The sequence below is a fragment of the Euprymna scolopes genome, chromosome 26 (assembly GCF_053919585.1).
Source record: "Euprymna scolopes isolate OS-2025 chromosome 26, ASM5391958v1, whole genome shotgun sequence".
Lineage (NCBI taxonomy): Eukaryota > Metazoa > Mollusca > Cephalopoda > Sepiida > Sepiolidae > Euprymna > Euprymna scolopes.
In genome coordinates this window covers 108826915-108845488 of record NC_136507.1, presented here as the reverse complement: position 1 = coordinate 108845488, position 18574 = coordinate 108826915, and the positions used below count along the sequence as shown (strand labels likewise).

The 18574-nt window shown below is 35.2% G+C and overlaps 1 protein-coding gene across 1 annotated transcript in view; it reads right to left on the bottom strand.

Annotated features, from left to right (window-relative positions):
- Positions 1 to 18574, bottom strand: part of LOC145248359 (guanine nucleotide-binding protein-like 1) — a 342841-nt gene that overhangs the window by 70259 nt on the left and 254008 nt on the right. Inside the window, exon 8 of the mRNA XM_080110280.1 lies at positions 13915 to 14064. Coding sequence (XP_079966406.1) covers positions 13915 to 14064 — 150 coding nt within the window. The remainder of the gene's footprint in view (positions 1 to 13914; positions 14065 to 18574) is intronic.

Here is an 18574-nt window from a genome sequence, read left to right as displayed (position 1 = left end):
ATCCATGAATATGAAATTTGAATTTTCACACAATTTTGAATGGCATTTCTGTTAATTAATAATAAAATTAATTCAATGAACAGAATGATTTTGCAACATTTTTAGGGCCTTTATTTAGGAAGGGGGGGGGCACTACTTATCAAGGCCCGAAAGTCACTTAAGGATAAAGTGTCAAATAGTCAGTGAGATAACACCATGAATATCGTAATGGTTTATTTAAGAGGATGGCTCAACAAAAACTTGTTCACATTAAACTTGAAAACGATTATGTTATAGTCAACTGGGAGGCAGCTTCACAGTATTGTGCTCCACACACGGGGGGTTCTAGGAAAGAAACTTTGCTCATGGAATTTTCGTTTAGTTTAAGGCACAGCTATTTAAAAAAAAGGAAATTGTTGGCAGTTGTAGCTAGATGTGTGTTTGCTGTAAATGTTCTATGGGGGTGGGGATAATAGATTGAAGCTCAGTCGAGCACCTGTCATGAAAATGGTGATAGAATAGAGATAAACTTGCTACATCTCTAAAAAGAGAAAGTAGGCTAGAAAAGAGGACTTAATCCAGATTTCAAATCCTGTCAAGGTAAAAAAAAAAAAAAAAGGAATCCTTTTAGCTGCTCCTCTCCAAATATGGTAACAGTACTCCATTTTAGGATGTAGTTGGTTCTTATACTGTAATGTATCATTACACTTCAAATCATTCGAACCCACACGTCGTTTAGTATCATCGCAAAAGAAATAAATAAAACAGTAAAGAAATCAAAATCTGACTCAGCATTTTTTTTTTAAATGCAAATGAAATGCATTTTTACATTTATTCATTTGTGTTTCCAAAATCACAAATTTCATCATATTTCCAAAGTCTTTGTCTCCTCGCCACCTCGCGCTTTCTCGCCATCGGGTTTACATGTTTATCTTTCCTAGCACACACTTAACTTTTCCTTTTGACCACGTGGAGTATTTTTCTCTCCTTTTCTTGTGATGCAGGCTTGTGCACACTTGCTAATTTGCATACTATACGTACATTAACAGATGCTGCTGCTAATATGTTCACATGCGTCCATACAAGTAGTGGATTGCATGGAGCCTTCTTACAAAGAGTATAATCAAAATATATATGACATTAAACCTTATAACTAGAATCCTTATTTCAATTTTGATTAAAATCCATTTAAATAATTTTATTATTTCAATTTTGATAAAATCCATAAAATAATTTTATTTTAATTTTAATTAAAATTCATTAAATAATTTTATTATTTTGATTTTAATTAAAATCCATTAAATAATTTTATTATTTTCTTTTTAATTAAAATTCATTAAATAATTTTATTATTTCAATTTTGATTAAAATCCATTAAACAATTTTAATTCTAAAAATATATTTAAAATTTTGGGATCAAGTTTAAGGAGTGTTTAGAAGAAATTGGAATTCTGGAAATCTTGCTTAACAAGCCAAGCATATGAGATCCCCCTCCACGAGTGAAAAATTAATTTTCACCATGACTAACGTTTGTATAAATTTTTTTTTTAAATCCAAGGCGTGGTTATTGAGAAAAGTGCGAACAAATGAACGATTTAGGGGCAATTTTACCACTGTAATAACCCCTGGGGAGAAGGGCAACCAAAGTTATCCCAGAAAATCCATTATTTCAAAAATTTACTTTCATCATGACTAATGTTTGTGGAAAAATTTTTTAAGTTCAAGGCATGGTTGTTAAGAAAAGTGCAAACAAATGAACCGATGAATGATTTGGGAGCAACTTTACACCTATAATGCCCCCTGGGGTGGGGGTGGGGGGTAAGAGTTATCCCAGAAAATTTGTTCTGACAAAAGTTTACTGTCACTATAACTAATGTTTGTGCAAAATTTCAAAAAAATTCAAAACGTGGTTATTAAGAAAAATGCAAATAAACGAACGGGGGTGAATTACTAGGTTCAATCCCTCCTTTGTCAGGGGACTAATAAAGAGCTGGCTAGAGATAGGTTGATTTAGAAGTCAATTTCTAGAAGTCGGTCAACACATATTATGTAAAACAGATGTTAAATCAAATAAAATTGTTTTCATATTTTATTAAGGAGAGTAGAAAGTGGATCTTGGGTTTACTTTCGGCAGCCGCAAAACTTTTTCTCCCTTTTTTTGTCTTTTACTCCTCACATTCCAGGAGCGATGTTTTTGACAAAGAGGAAAGAATTGCTGTTTTCCATCTAACACTTATCGTTTGCAAGTTTGGATCTTGAAATAATATTTTGTTTTTAGCTCCTTATATCAAGTGGCTTCAGGCCTTGTCTGAAGCGATTTCCATTAAAAAAAAAAAATAATTTTCATAACTGTTCACAAACTCAAAGCAATATATTTTTAGAAGCATCCATAAATCTCTCTCAAAGACTCAGTTCATAGTTGATCTTAAGTTCAAAATGTGCTGTACACATCGATGAGTCAGATGCTAGTAAAATCACGTTGCTCCAAAGGTAAAGTACATTAATTTGTTGACAATTTGTCCATCAACAACTATGGCAGCTGTTACGGAAGCTTTACAAAGGTGCAAAAAATGCCAATCTATAAACACCACATTAATCTGCAGGATTAGGAGGAAATTAAATTTGGATAAAAAACGAGCAAATTAGTAATGGATATCAGTTATCGCTCTGCCTACAATTTCTTGATATTCACAGATTGTGGTCTATCATGTTAGAGAACATTAACACACCAGTTCACGACAAGCTTGATTAGCTAGAAAGCAATGTTCTGTGAGCGTGGCCGTTCACATGAGCACAAAGGAACGACCAATGAACATGAACAGCTGCACAAAAACAAATGCGTTTTGCTTTATTCTTTGTCATGGAAAATAGGGTCAGTACTTTCCTGGGGACAATCTTTTTTTTTTTTTCTTTTGCTTGGGAGTCACCACTTATCAAGACCCAAAACCCACTTGAGGATAAGGGTTGATGAATATAAGTTGGTAGTGTAGTAATCGTTAATAGTGTAAATTGGGTAGAATTTGATTTTTTATGGGGACGGCTCAACAGGATCTTGTTTACATTAGATTTGAAGGTTACCATGTTGTATTCAACTGAGAAGTAGGACAACAGAACAGTGTTCCACAGGCGGGCAGTTCTGGAAAAGAAGCTTTGTTCATGGAATCTGTGTTTAGATTTAGGCACAGAAGGAAAGAGATTGGGGGAAATAATGGTTGTAGCTAGTCGAGTGTTTTTTTTTTTCGTGAAAGTTTGGCAAGGGGGAACATAGATTGGAGCTCAGTCTACACTCAAAAATGTCTAAGAGACAATAAATTAGATAATATCAAGTATGTAAAGTACTGACCATTGAAGCTAAATTAAACTGTTGTGTTTTGTCATTTGGGCATACACTGTTGGCATTATAGCAATGTTGTTAAACAGAAGCTCAATGAAGTCGTGCTTATGCTTTTAGTGTCGTGATTGCATTCATTCTTTACGTGTGATTTATCGCTATTTGACGTGTTAATACAAGCAAATTTTTCTAGAAGTCAGTCAACACATTGCCTGAAAGTACTTCTTTTAAACTCCTCGGCCTAACGTTTACAGGGAATATGAACTGGAATAGATACATTGAGAGCATTGCCAAGGCTGCTGCAAGGAAGGTTGGCTCCCTCTACCGTGCTAGAAAACTACTTACGCCTGCCAGTATCCTATACCTCTATAAGGCAACCATTCGCCCATGTATGGAGTACTGTTGTCACATCTGGGCTGGTGCATCTGCTGCTTGTCTCTTGCTCCTGAACAGGGTTCAAAAAAGAGTCGCCAACCTGATAGGTCCTGAACTGTCATCTAGGCTTCAACCTCTGTCCCATCGACGAGATGTTGCATCCCTCTGCCTGTTCTACAAATACTTTAATGGTAAATGCTCTGACGAACTGCAAACACTTGTACCTCCCCGACGTAACTACCCCCGACAAACCCGACAAGCTACTAAGTCTCATCCCTTTACAGTAGAGATCCCTAGGTGCAAGAAAGCCTTTTACTCCAATAGTTTCTTCCCTAGAACTGCGGGTCTTTGGAACTCCCTTCCGGGATTCTGCTTTCCCAATTGCAATGATATGCAGAAGTTCAAGTGTAATGTTAACAAACATCTTTCTACTCTTCTCCCTTCATAATGACCCCGCTAATTAATTCCCTAATAGTAGCCCCCTGCTTCAAAGTGGCACTGTGCCTTGTTTGGGGTGAAAATTGAAAAAAAAAAAAAAAAACAAAAAAAAACATGTTATTATGTAAAACAGATGTTAAATCAAATAAAATTGTTTTCATATTTTATTAAGGAGAGTAGAAAGTGGATCTTGGGTTTACTTTTGGCAGCCGCAAAACTTTTGCTCCCTTTTTTTGTCTTTTAGTCCTCACATTCCAGGAGCAATGTTTTTGACAAAAAGGAAAGAATTGCTGTTTTCCATCTAACACTTATCGTTTGCAAGTTTGGATCTTGAAATAATATTTTGTTTTTAGCTCCTTATATCAAGTGGCTTCAGGCCTTGTCTGAAGCGATTTCCATTAAAAAAAATAATTTTCATAACTGTTCACAAACTCAAAGCGATATATTTTTAGAAGCATCCATAAATCTCTCTCAGAGACTCAGTTCATAGTTGATCTTAAGTTCAAAATGTGCTGTACACATCGATGAGCCAGATGCTAGTGAAATCACATTGCTCCAAAGGTAAAGTACATTAATTTATTGACAATTTGTCCATCAACAACTACGGCAGCTGTTACGGAAGCTTTACAAAGGTACAAGAAATGCCAATCTATAAACACCACATTAATCTGCAGGATGAAGAGGAAATTAAATTTGGATAAAAAACGAGCAAATTAGTAATGGATATCACTTATCGCAGTGCCTACAATTTCTTAATATTCACAGATTATGGTCTATCATGTTAGAGAACATTAACACACCAGTTCACGACAAGCTTGATTAGCTAGAAAGCAATGTTCTGTGAACGTGGCCGTTCACATAAGCACAAAGGAACGACCAATGAACATGAACAGCTGCACAAAAACAAATGCGTTTTGCTTTATTTGTCATGGAAAATAGGGTCAGTACTTTCCTGGGGACAATCTTTTTTTTTTTTTCTTTTGCTTGGGAGTCACCACTTATCAAGACCCAAAACCCACTTGAGGATAAGGGTTAATGAATATAAGTTGGTAGTGTAGTAATCGTTAATAGTGTAAATTGGGTATGGGGACGGCTCAACAGGATCTTGTTTACATTAGATTTGAAGGTTACCATGTTGTATTCAACTGAGAAGTAGGACAACAGAACAGTGTTCCACAGGCGGGCAGTTCTGGAAAAGAAGCTTTGTTCATGGAATCTGTGTTTAGATTTAGGCACAGAAGGAAAGAGATTGGGGGAAATAATGGCTGTAGCTAGTCGAGTGTTTCTTTTTTTTTGTGAAAGTTTGGCAAGGAGGAACATAGATTGGAGCTCAGTCTACACTCAAAAATGTCTAAGAGACAATAAATTAGATAGTATCAAGTATGTAAAGTACTGACCATTGAAGCTAAATTAAACTGTTGTGTTTTTTCATTTGGGCATACCCTGTTGGCATTATAGCAATGTTATTAAACAGAAGCTCAATGAAGTCGTGCTTATGCTTTTAGTGTCGTGATTGCATTCATTCTTTACGTGTGATTTATCGCTATTTGACGTGTAAATACAAGCAAATTTTCTTAGACGTTAACTACAGGACTAACTTATTTCAAGTCCATGAGTGTTAAAGCGATGTTCCAGTGCATTTGGAAAAAAATTCCATGTGAATTTAAGAACGTGATTTTTAGTTTGCCATACGAGAAAAAAAAAATTTGTCTAATTGTGGACAATCAAAATGTGGGAAATGTAGAAGATTTCAACTACGTGGGTGTTTTCACAAACAAAGTACATGATAGCAAAGAAAACGATGTATTGCAATGGCAAAGACAGCAACGATTGTGCTAATCAATATCTGGAAAGATAGATCCATTTCACAATGCACAAAGAAACGGCTCGTGAAAGCTTTGGTATTCTCAATAGTAACATACAGAGCAGAATGTTGGGTCTTGAAAGAAAGTCGACAAGATGAAAATTGCTGCGTTTGAATTGTCATGCTACCAGAGACTTCTTTATGTAAGCTAGGTGGACAAACGTACAAACAATTGGGTTCTGGAGAAGATTGGATGATGCTGAAGACTGCTGGACAACATTAATGATAGGGAATTGCGATTTTTGGGATATGTGGCTAGAACAGACTGTCTAACAAAAGATCTGCTCTTTGGTACAACCCCTGGCGAAAGAGGACGTGGAAGACCAAAAACAAGAATATCAGACAACATGAAGGACATTAGGATGGCGGAATTACTCAGAATGACGCAGAATTGGAGTCAATGGTGACGGTTCGTAAAGGGTGCTATGGCTGGTCAGTAACAACCATTCTGTCAAAAAGAGAGATACAATGAGTAAGATTTTTCTTGTTGTTGCATGAGGATTTTGAAGTCTTTTGTGCACGAGTGAGGAACAAGATTATAATTCAGCATCTGTAACGTTACATGATGTCGCACTTTACTTGAATGATTCAGAAAAATAAAACTGGAAAGAAATAAAAATCTGGGTAGACGTTTTTTTTTTTTAAATACAAATGGAATTTATTATCGTTATTTTCCAAGCAATGCTTGCTCCGTTTTCTTTTTTTGCTTCCTGTTTTTTTAACTGTTCATTATGCCTGCCATGAGATTAACAAAACCCTACCGTCTCAACACTAGCTTAAAAGTCTCTTGCCACCACTACAGGGCCACACATCCATCTTACCTGGCATGCATTTTTCTTTCTCATGCAAACTGTAGCTCGCCATTTCTTGCCTTTGACTTTACACGTCCATCTTCTCTGATGTGGACTTTGCTTCTCTCCGACCCCATGCCTTTTTTTCTTTTTTTTGTCAGGCAACATTTCCTAATTTGCATATGTGCTTTTTCGGCTTCTGCTGCTAATATCTTTGCAAGCCAGCTATCCTACGGTTCCTGCTGATATTTTCCATGCACTCATCTGCACTCTACGCCATGTGTAGGCATCATCTAGAAATGGATTAGCAGATCGATACCATGATATACAAGAACAGATTATAACACAATTTGATTATCAAAGAATGACATCTTATTGGGTTCACTTTCAGCAGCGTTATAGCAAGGGCTGTGACAACATATTCTTTCCGTTCTTTTGACTCTCGAGTATATATCTGACACAGTTAATCAACCGAGAACCACATCACTCTATATAAAAGCATATAAGATATCAACGGATACACACTCGAGAGTCAAAACAATGAAAAGAATATACTGTTGTCCTAGCCCTAGTTATCACACACACTTTTCTTGCTTTGTCTTTTAGTCCTCACATTCCATGAGTGATGTTTCTGACAAAACGGGAATGTTTCTGTCACATTCGGAATTTTGCACAGAATTTTGAATGGAACCTTTATTTAATTCACAAGTGTAGCATACTCTCATATTGTTGTCTTGTCAGTACTTTATCCACTATGCCAAAGGTCCTTGGCAAAATTCAGTTACCCTCTTCTAGAGGTTAAAGGTTCAATCCTCAATGCAGGCAACACTTAAAATACAATTGCAATTTACTTAAGACTTGTGCCCTGTCATGGCTGACGGACTGAGAACATGCTATCTTCATCGATTAAATAAAATGTTCCGTTCAAAATTCTGTGCAGATTCTAGAGTTCACCAAGATACACCTGAAGAAGGTCGGAGGTTACATCTACCAAAACATTGTGAAAATAAAACTCAAGATGAGAACAATAGTCCAAATAATCTAAATAATACAAATGATCAATTCTTATCTAAAAAATTCAATGGTTTTATTTCAGACCAATATTTTTTCCGATTTTGATAAAATTACTGATTCTGATTCTTTTTAAAATCTAGATTTATCTGTTCCATCGTCGCCTTGTTGCATCCCTGTCTCAAGTACTTTAATGGAATGTGCTCTGACTAATTCATAGCACTTGTGCCCCCTTCAACCTAAAAACCCCTGATTAAGCTGACGAGCAGCAAAATCCTGCCCCTTCATTGTTGATAACACTAGATGTAGGACAGATTTCTACTATAAAAGTTTCTGACTTGACCGCTATATTTTCAAATTCCCTCCCTTTTTCCTTGCTTCCTTGACTGTGTTAAGCTGGAGAAGTTTAAATGTAATGTGAACAAATATCTTATTATTGAACTCCTCAAAGTCCCCTGTCAGACAGCATCCCACATAATCCCTTACATTGCCTTATTTAGAGTGAAATTGAGTATATATATATATATATATAGTAAGTTATGAAAATATATATGGCAATTAAGCTACACAGAATATTCTGCGTTTCACGTGGAATATTTTGTATAGCTTAATTGCCATATATATTTTCATAACTTACTACCTAGCTTTACTTATGCATTGAGCACCGTTAAAGTAAATACTGAAAAATTTATACATAAACTTATATCTTTGTATATTAATTTATGTAATCATATATATATATATTATTATACTGTTGGTAGAGTTTTTCAGTAACTCATAACAACAACACAATGTGTCATTCCAAAGAGTGCTCAATGCATGAAACAGAGCAATATATTGATTGTTGGAGAGCTATTGGCTACACATTAGCAAACGTGTTTCAATGACCCCCTAGCAGGGAAAATCACCTCATCAGGTGGATGGTTTTTGGCCTGATGAGGTGATTTTCCCTGCTAGGGGGTCATTGAAACACGTTTGCCAATGTGTAGCCAATAGCTCTCCAACAATCATATATATATATATATATATATATATATATATATATATATATATATTAGTGATGGGACGATGCCAAAATTTTTCCCGATTCCGATTCCGATTCCGTTCAAAATTTCCGATTCCGATCCGATTCCCGATTCCGATTCTTGTAAAATTTATACATATTTAATTAGAGATTTTTTTTGTTTGTTTTTTCGTAAATTTTCAAATTATTACATAAACCCCTGGTTAATGTCCGCGTATATTTTATCTCAAATGTTTGCCTTGTAATTGATTAAAAATTGTAACACAACAAAACATTTATTTTGATTTTAAAACAAAGCTATATTGTACCAGTTCGTATTTACTGTATAACATGCTACTTACATGAATAGTGGAAAATATTCGAAGATTGGTAGGCAAAATAAGAAAACGATGTAAGAACAATATATTTAACAACGCCACTTAGCAAAGCCACATCTCATTGTTACGAACGAATTTCTAAATAATAATATTACTATTATGAAAACCATTTTTAACGTGAGATTGCGTGAGCTTTCTGTGCTTTCTCTCGCAGCTAAATCCCTATTCCAAAATGAAATATTACTTTTATAGATTACGTGTTAGAACATTTTTTTAATTGGCGGAAAGAAAAGCGATCATTTAGAATTTAGAGTGTAAGATCAGTTTCGAATATAAATTTAACGTAAAATGATCATCATTTCTGGCCATCCTAATTCTTTATGGATATTAACTAAAGTGTTTCCCACTAAATTAAGTTCGGTTTGCAACGTTGTAAAACCATGTGTAATCGCTTAAAAAGTAGACACCCTATCCCCAATAAGCGCACATAATTTAAAATTGGTAACACACTACAGCTCATGTTACGTTATATTTATTTGTGAAACTGACCGTCTATTTTAAATTCCTAATCGTTTTATATTAGTGTTGTCGATTAATCGGAATCGGGAATCGGATAAATCGGTAATTTTGGGGGTATCGGAATCGGTATTGGAATCGGAAAAATTTGTGCCTAATTTCCGATTCCCAAATCGATTCTTTTAATATTTTTAAAAAGTTCATTTTCAATTGTTTGTACCGATTATAAATATTTCTTTCTTTTAAACTATTAGTAAAACTAAAGAAGATCTAAACTTATTTTATATGCGTAAAATAAACAAAACAAAAATTGAAACTTTGCGAAAATTCGCTAGGTAACCTTTAGAAGAATGCAGTTTATTTTCAAAGTAGCGAAAGAATTGTCTAAAATTAAAGAAATATTTTGCCCAGAAAAATAATATCAAACATTATTGCTAATTAAATGAAAAGTAGAATATAAAAGTGTTGGGTTTTGTCGGTATGTTTGCTGCTCCCTCACTCGGCAATCGGTATTGACAAATATAACAAGCCGTGCATGCATGGTCCCCCTCTATGTGAGGAGGGGGGATCGAATAAAGTGATAAAAAAAGTGATACATAACTGATAAAAAAACAATTTTGAGTGAAAAAAAATTTTTCAAAAGTTTTCAGAAAAATGACTAAGTTCAACTTTTGCTCCACACCCACTATAAGCCCTAAAACCTCCAGGGCTTGTGACTCTGATTTTTCCCAGGGTCAGTGATACTTCCATCAGGTGTATATCAGGTATGCCCATGGTTTTGCCAAGTTTCAGAAAAATCTAATGAATGGATGAAAAGTTATTCTGAAAAATATGTCAATTTTGTCTATTTAGAGTCATTTTGAGGTATTTTTTTTACCTCTTTTGCCCCCATGGGGGAGCTGATTACTTGTAAAAATGGACAAACGGCTATGTTTCAGGCCTTAAGACATGTAAATTTGAGTTCAGCACCATAAAAAAACACTAAATAGAGACACATAATCACATTTTACACAAATATGAAAAAAAGAGCCTAAAAAAGGGGTGGTTTTTAGCCCTAAAAGTTCCCGGGGGGGCGCAAACCAGAGTTTTGCCAGGGTCAGCGATACTGAATTTACATTTGCAACAATTGCCTTCACATTTTGGACAAGTTTCAGTAAAATCTAATGGACGGGAAAAAAGTTATGGGGCCAAAAGTGTCATTTTTGCCATTTTGGGCATTTTTGACCCCTTTTCAGCCCCTGGGGGAGCAACGAGAGTTTTCTTTAAAAAAAACTCGATGTTGTGCACATCTACGTATTGGAGTACAACTTGTGGCAAAATTTCAGAAAAAAGTAATGGACGGTTATCCGGGAATCATCCGGACGAACGGACGAACGAACGCCACTGAAAACTATAGTCCCTCTCCGATAAATCGGGGGGGGGGGAGACCAACAAGGAATGGGCAAAATTGTGAAAAGGCTTGGCCTTTGATTTAATTTGAAATATGCTTCCAGTGTGGTTTTCTTCGATTCTGCCGGTATTGTTTATGTTTATACTTAAGGATTGCTACGACGGCGCCCAATGCCGTCTGAAGCCGAGGCCTCCATGATATATATATATATATATATATATATATATATATATATATATATATATATATATATATATATATATATATATATATATATATATATATATCACGGAGGCCTCGCTGAAGCCCGCCAATCTCACTCAAAAGTTGAGTTGAAAGTATTATGGGGTAATTAACACCTTCGATGCCGTTGGTTTCTACAACAATACTTTTTCACACCCACTTGCCAAATTTCTCAAGGAGTTTAATATGAAAAGATTTCAAACGAATAGAGTTTTATTTTATTTTCCTGGAGCCACATTGTCTGACACCGTCGCATTTTTCTCGGGTTTCGGAAAAGTTAAAAATATACATGAATATCTCACAATGAATTTATCAAAGTCTGGATAAAATAGATAAAGAGAAAACATTTAGAAATTTTTCAGATTGAAAAAGAAATTATATTTACATTTAAAAGTCCCCCCTCATTGAAATTCTACTTTTGGACGATATTTGTAAACCCACTAAAAACCAAATTATTTTTAGATCTAGGATGAAGCTCTAAACTTTCTTCACGTATTAAAAAAGGGTGCTTGTGCAGTTTACACTATGTTAAAAAAAGAAAAATAAAAAAAATATATATATTCTACGTACTCGTTATGGAATGAAGTTCTCATAAAAAAATCACGTAATTTCATCAAATAGTTTTTATTTTATGCCGTAAAAACGATTTGGGAAATTCGGAATCTTCCTAAAAAAACTGCGATAATTAGTCAAGGGAGCGTAAAGCAAAAACTATTTAATGAAATTACGTGATTTTGTTATGAGAACTTCATTCTATAACGAGTACGTAGATCTATAGAGTTTAGTTTTACTAATAGTTTAAAAGAAATAAATATTTATAATCGGTACAAGCAATTGAAAATTAACTTTTGAAAAATATTCAAAGAATCGATTTTGGAATCGGAAATTATACACAAATTTTTCCGATTCCGATGCCGATTCCGATTCCCCGAAAATTACCGATTTAACCGATTCCCGATTCCGATTCATCGGCACAACACTAATATATATATATATATATATATATATATATATATATATGAGGGCTTTAAAGGAAGAAAATAAAATTCTTTAAAAGGAGACTTATCGGGATAATGCAAAGCTCAACAAATTACAATGGAGCTTATATAGAAATCAATTAAATTTAAAAAAAAATTTTTAAATTAACTTTCCATTACTAATACTAATGATATATATATATGTATATATATATATGAGAGAGATCAATAAAGGGAGAAAATGATAATATAAAACTATACACTAATATACTAATATATATAGATTTATTCATTTATTCAGTAAGGTTATACATTAATTAGGGATGTAGGATAAGTGAGAACTTTTTACACCATAATATTTCGAAGCCTAATGCTTCTCATCAAAAGAAGAGAGAAGATGCTAGGTAACATAATAGGGATGTGACATCTAGTGATAGTTACATTAGAAGCAAAATAAAATATTGAGGCTGTTAGTTGACAAAGTGGGGCCTATTAGATTGAAAACTCTTTTTTGAACTCTATCCAAGAGGAAGAGGCTAGTGGTAGATGCACCAGCCAAGATGTGGCAATAATACTCCATGCATGGACGAATGGTGGTACAGGATACTCTCAACTTTTTCTTTTTTTGCAGCAGCTGATTCCAGAAAGAATTAGTGAAACAGATATCAAAAATGGAATCAAAACAGCAAAAAAAAAGGTATGATCTAAGATCAAATTGTTGAATTGGTGAAGAAAAAGAATGTATCTACCTATGACCCACAATAACAGTTTACAAATAGTTTTATTTTTTTACTGACATTAATTTTGGTTAATTTGTTTCTGTGTATTGTAATTGTTGGTTTCCTTAGTTTTCCCGAACAACACCGGAAAACGGGTCACTAGTTTTTCATAGTAGCATAACTATAAAATATTAAATATTCTGATCTGATGATGTGCATATTCCAGAGTTCGACAAAGATTCATGGGTTCAAAAAGATACACTTGAAGAAGGTCAGAGGTCACATCGTCCGAAACATTATGAAAGTAACATTCAGGATGAGAACAATAGTCCAAAAGAATTCAAATACGGATAAGCATGAAACCATGTCATTTTCACTACACATGCACTCACATTTATTAATAACTAGCAGGGGTCGCCCGACATTGCCCAGTTGTAAAATACAGTTTAATATATTTTAATTCATGGAGAGTGTGTACATATTATAATAAAGTCAATTAAAAAAAAGCAGGACGTAGGTGCTATCTTATGTTATTAAAAGGAAAAAATAATACCACGTGGTGGGCATAAACTTGCAAAAGTTAAGTTCGTAAGGGAACCCTCTATCAATTGGACCAAGATGACACAGATGTTATCACGTTGCAAATTTAGTTTTTTTAAATGAAACAAAAAAAATGACAATCACATACACGATTAATAAACAATGTCAGAACCAAATTTTTTACTTGAGCCCCCTTTAACAAAACATTTCTACATAAAATAATTGATGATTTTTTCTAATTTTTCAATATTATGTGTTCAAGAGATTGCTCTTGCTAATGGTACCAGATTCATGCCAGTTCAACATGGATGACAAAAGTTTTTAGTGGACATACAAACACGTAGACGACTGAAAATGAAAGTCAAAGACTGCACATAGAAACAAAGAATTCTGACTCACCTACACACCCGATAGTCACAACACCATCTTTGTAGCGGACATGTTGTTGGTAACTGGTATCAGCCACTTCATTATGAACAATCGACACGAGATCCGATTCAGCAGCATTCACACTTGATTCGATCTTCTTTTTCCAATCAGAAAGATCCACTGTAAATCAACAATTAAAACATGTAAGTAGTTCATAAAAAAGCAACAAGCAAACAATAATCAATTAACACTTTGCCTTCACAAAACATGTTGATTGAATAAATGAGTCTTATTTTTAGAAATATTTAATCATCTCTGTAAGAAAGTTCAATTCTCGCATGAGCAACAGCTTTTAAAGAAAAGGAATAACAACTGTGCACATGAACAACTTTACTTAGTTGTTGGAACGGTACAACAAATGCATGTCAGCCGGAGGAGATTACTTTGAAAGGGACTAGAGTTTTATATGTGTACTATCCAAAGAAGTGGCCAGACGAAAAAAATCTGGAAACTTATTGAAGGCACCTCGTAATTGAACAACTTAGGTAAGTAAAAAAAAAAATATATAATATACAAAACAGTAAAAGTTGTACATACAGAATGAGGATTTGCAAACACATGCATTCAAGAAACTTATGTGAAGAAGTTTTTGAAATCTTGACACTTCAAAAGCATGTGGACCTGATCTCATCCCGGTTGTGCTATTAAAAAAGTGCGCCGCCGAAGTAGCTCCAGTTCTCTCCAAACTTACAACAAATGCCTTAATGAATCTTGCTTTCCTACCTGCTGGAAAACTGCTTCTGTAGTACCAGTTTTCAAGAATTCTGGCGAAAGAACTGATCCACTGAATTATCGCCCCATTAGCCTCCTCCCACTTTTCCTCAGAATATTTGAGACCATAATTAACCAAGCTCTAGTCCATCACCTTACAGAAGCTGAACTTCTGACTGACCAACAATATGGATTTAGGCAAGCCCATTCCATAGCAGATATCCTAACTGTAATCTCAGAACGTATATACTATTCACTGGACAAAGTGGGAGAGGGTAGAGCGGTAGCTCTAGATATATCTAAGGCTTTTGACAGGGTATGGCATAAGGGTCTTCTCAAGAAAGTCAGATCATACGGCATCACTGGAAGAATGCATAACATAATTAGATCCTTCTTAGATAAGAGAAAAATCCAGGTTGTCCGTGATGGTCGTACATCTAAACAATATGATATAAATGCAGGAGTGCCTCAGGAGTCTATCCTTGGACCTCTATTATTCCTAATATTCATAAATGACCTCCCTGACAAAATTGCCTGTGAGATGGGTATGTATGTTGATGACACCACACTCTATAACAGACATAACAGGAAAACAAATGAACACATATCAAAAGAAATGGCAGAAACACTAGAGGATGACCTCCGATCCGCAGTGGAATGGGGGACAAAAATGGATGGTCACATTCAATGCGTCCAAGACTAAATTGTTTCCTTCAATAATTACAAGAAACCTTCTCTACCACTAATAACAATGGCCAATGATGCTTTATCTGAGAGTATATCTTTTAAACTCCTCGGCCTAACGTTCAGAGGAAACATGAATTGGAACAATTACATTGAGAACATTGCCAAGACCGCTGCGAAGAAGGTGGGTTCTCTCTACCGTGCTAGAAAACTATTAACACCTGAAAGTATCCTATGCCTCTATAAGGCCACCATTCGCCCATGTATGGAGTATTGTTGTCATATTTGGGCTGGTGCATCTGCCACTAGTCTCTCTCTCTCCTAGACAAGGTTCAAAAGAGAGTCGCCAATCTGATAGGTCCTGAATTGTCATCTAAACTTCAGCCTCTGTCCCATCGACGAAATGTTGCATCCCTCTGCCTGTTCTACAAGTACTTTAACAGTGAATGCTCTGACAAACTGCAAGCACTTGTGCCCCCACAACGTAAATATCTCCGACAAGCAGCTAAATCCCACCCCTTCATGGTAGAGATCCCTAGATGTAAGAGAGCCTTCTACTCCAGTAGTTTCTTCCTCAGAACCATTAGACTTTGGAACTCCCTTCCGGGTCCCTGCTTCCCCAACTGTACTGACATGCAAAAGTTCAAGTGTAACGTGAACCAACATCTTGCTGCCCAACTCCCTACACAGTACCCTTGATGTTTATGTCCCTGATAGTAGCCCCCTACAACAAAGTGGCAATATGCCTTGTTTGGGGTGAAAATGCAATAAAAAAAAAAGAGAAAATTCACATAAAAATTTGGAAAGGCAACAGCGTTTTAAGTTCGTGCTACTTCCTAGAAGAAAGGGAAGAAAACACCAAGAATTATCATTATTTAATCGCAAACAATGTATTCCATTTAAAAAGTGATAATAAACATGGAAGAAACAAATTAATATTTATTTAAATGTAAGAATGAAGTGTGAGTATATAATCTATGCACTAAGGTGGGGGTTATGTGTCCTTTCTTCACAGAAATTACTGGCAATCTATATACAGTGATGATCATATTTATTGGCACGGTAAAATAAAAGTTAAATTTTGTCTAATAAATTCTAAAAAAGGGATTAAATTAAAGAAAATAACAAAATATATTATGTATTTTTAACTAGCCTTTCCGATGCAGCAATCGGAACAAAGGAACAACAAACATAATTGCAAAAAACCCTTGTTCAAAATTATTGGCACGGCTTTGTTTTTCTTTTAGTATCAGTATAATATCAATCAATTTCCGGTTTACGTGCTTTCTGAACTTTTTTATAGCCATATTATGCTTGTTTAACGCTAATTCAGTGAATAATTTTTTCAGATAATTTTTAGATAGCGATTTATTTAAACTATTATAAGTGACTAAATTATAATTTTCAATCGCCATGGTTAAAACTAAGGAACACAGCGAAGACGTCAGGAAGCTTGTTGTAGCATGCCATACCAATGGGGAGGGCTATGATAAGATTTCAAAGAAGCTAAACCTTCCCAAATCCACTGTTAGAGCCATAATAAACAAGTTCAAATCGCAAGGCCACGTTATGAGTTTAGAGGGTAGAGGGAGAAAAAGGATTCTTTCCCCAAGAGATGAACGGAAAATTGTTCGACAAGTAAAACAAAACCCAAGGATCTCTGTTGGGGAGATTGTTGATGAACAGAGCACCTCTGGAGTGAATGTATCTCGACATACAGTTGGTAGAGTTTTGAAGAGAGCTGGTTTAAAAGCATGTCGTCCGAGAAAGACTCCCTTATTGAAGCCTATGCACCTGAAAGCAAGGCTAGCCTTTGCAAAACGTCATATTGATAAAGATGTTGCATTCTGGAAACGTGTTCTATGGACTGACGAAACGAAAATAGAGTTATTTGGCCATAATAAAGTGTCTTATATTTACAGAAAAATCTGGCGAAGCTTTCCTGCCTAAGAACACCATACCCACAGTGAAGCACGGTGGAGGCAGTTTGATGTTTTGGGGATCCTTTGCTGCCTCTGGACCAGGGCGACTTGTTAAGGTCACAGGTAGCATAAAAAAGGAAGATTATGCTAAAATATTGGATGAAAACCTGAAAGACTCTGCTAAAGAGCTCTCACTTGGTCGTCGTTGGTGGTTCATGCAAGATAATGACCCAAAGCATTCGGCTAAACTGACTAAGAAATGGCTTGAGGACAATCATATTAATATTTTGGAGTGGCCATCACAAAGCCCAGACCTTAATCCAATTGAAAATTTATGGAGAACATTAAAATTGAGGGTAATGCAAAGGAAGCCTAAGAATCTTATTCAATTGGAGGATTATTGTCAGGAAGAGTGGGCTAAAATTACTACTGAAGAGTGCAACAACTTGGTTGTAAACTATGAAAAGCGACTGAGGAAGGTAATCAAGGCCAAAGGCTATACAATTGATTATTAAATAAATCGTGCCAATAATTTTGAACAAGGGTTTTTTGCAATTATGTTTGTTGTTCCTTTGTTATTTATTTTTTCTAAAATCCGATTGCTGCATCGGAAAGGCCAGTTAAAAATACATAATATACTTTGTTATTTTCTTTAATTTAATCCCTTTTTTAGAATTTATTAGACAAAATTTAACTTTTATTTTACCGTGCCAATAAATATGATCATCACTGTATATATATATAAAAGTGAAATTGTCTGTGTGTGTGTGTGTGTGTGTGTGTGTGTGTGTGTGTGTGTACATTTCCATACAAAACTTCTCTGTCAATTTTCAGTTTACAGACTCGAGATTTGACATAAGGGGTACTGAGATTTGGGAAAATCTTTTTAATCAGTTCTCAGTCAGAAAGTTGGCTGTCAAAGGGTTGAAGTTGAAAGAGTTGACCTCCGCCAATTTTAGGTCTAAATACTTGAAATTTTAGATGTAGATTACCTGGACATGAGTCAAACTTTTAATATATATATATATATATACTGATGCAATTCTCTATCTATATAAAAGCCAAGTACGTCCAAGGATGGAATACTGTTGCCATATCTGGACAGGAGCTGCCAAAAACAGCCTATCCTGCCTTGACAGAGTACAAAATAGACTTCGTGGCTTAGTGGGGGATGCCCTTTTCTCTACCCTGCAACCTCTCTCCCACAGAAGAGACGTTGCGAGCCTATCCTTGTTTTATCGTTATTTCCATGGCAGGTGCTCCTCTGAACTCCAATCTCTGATCCCCCCTCGCCAATCTTTCACGAAAAACAC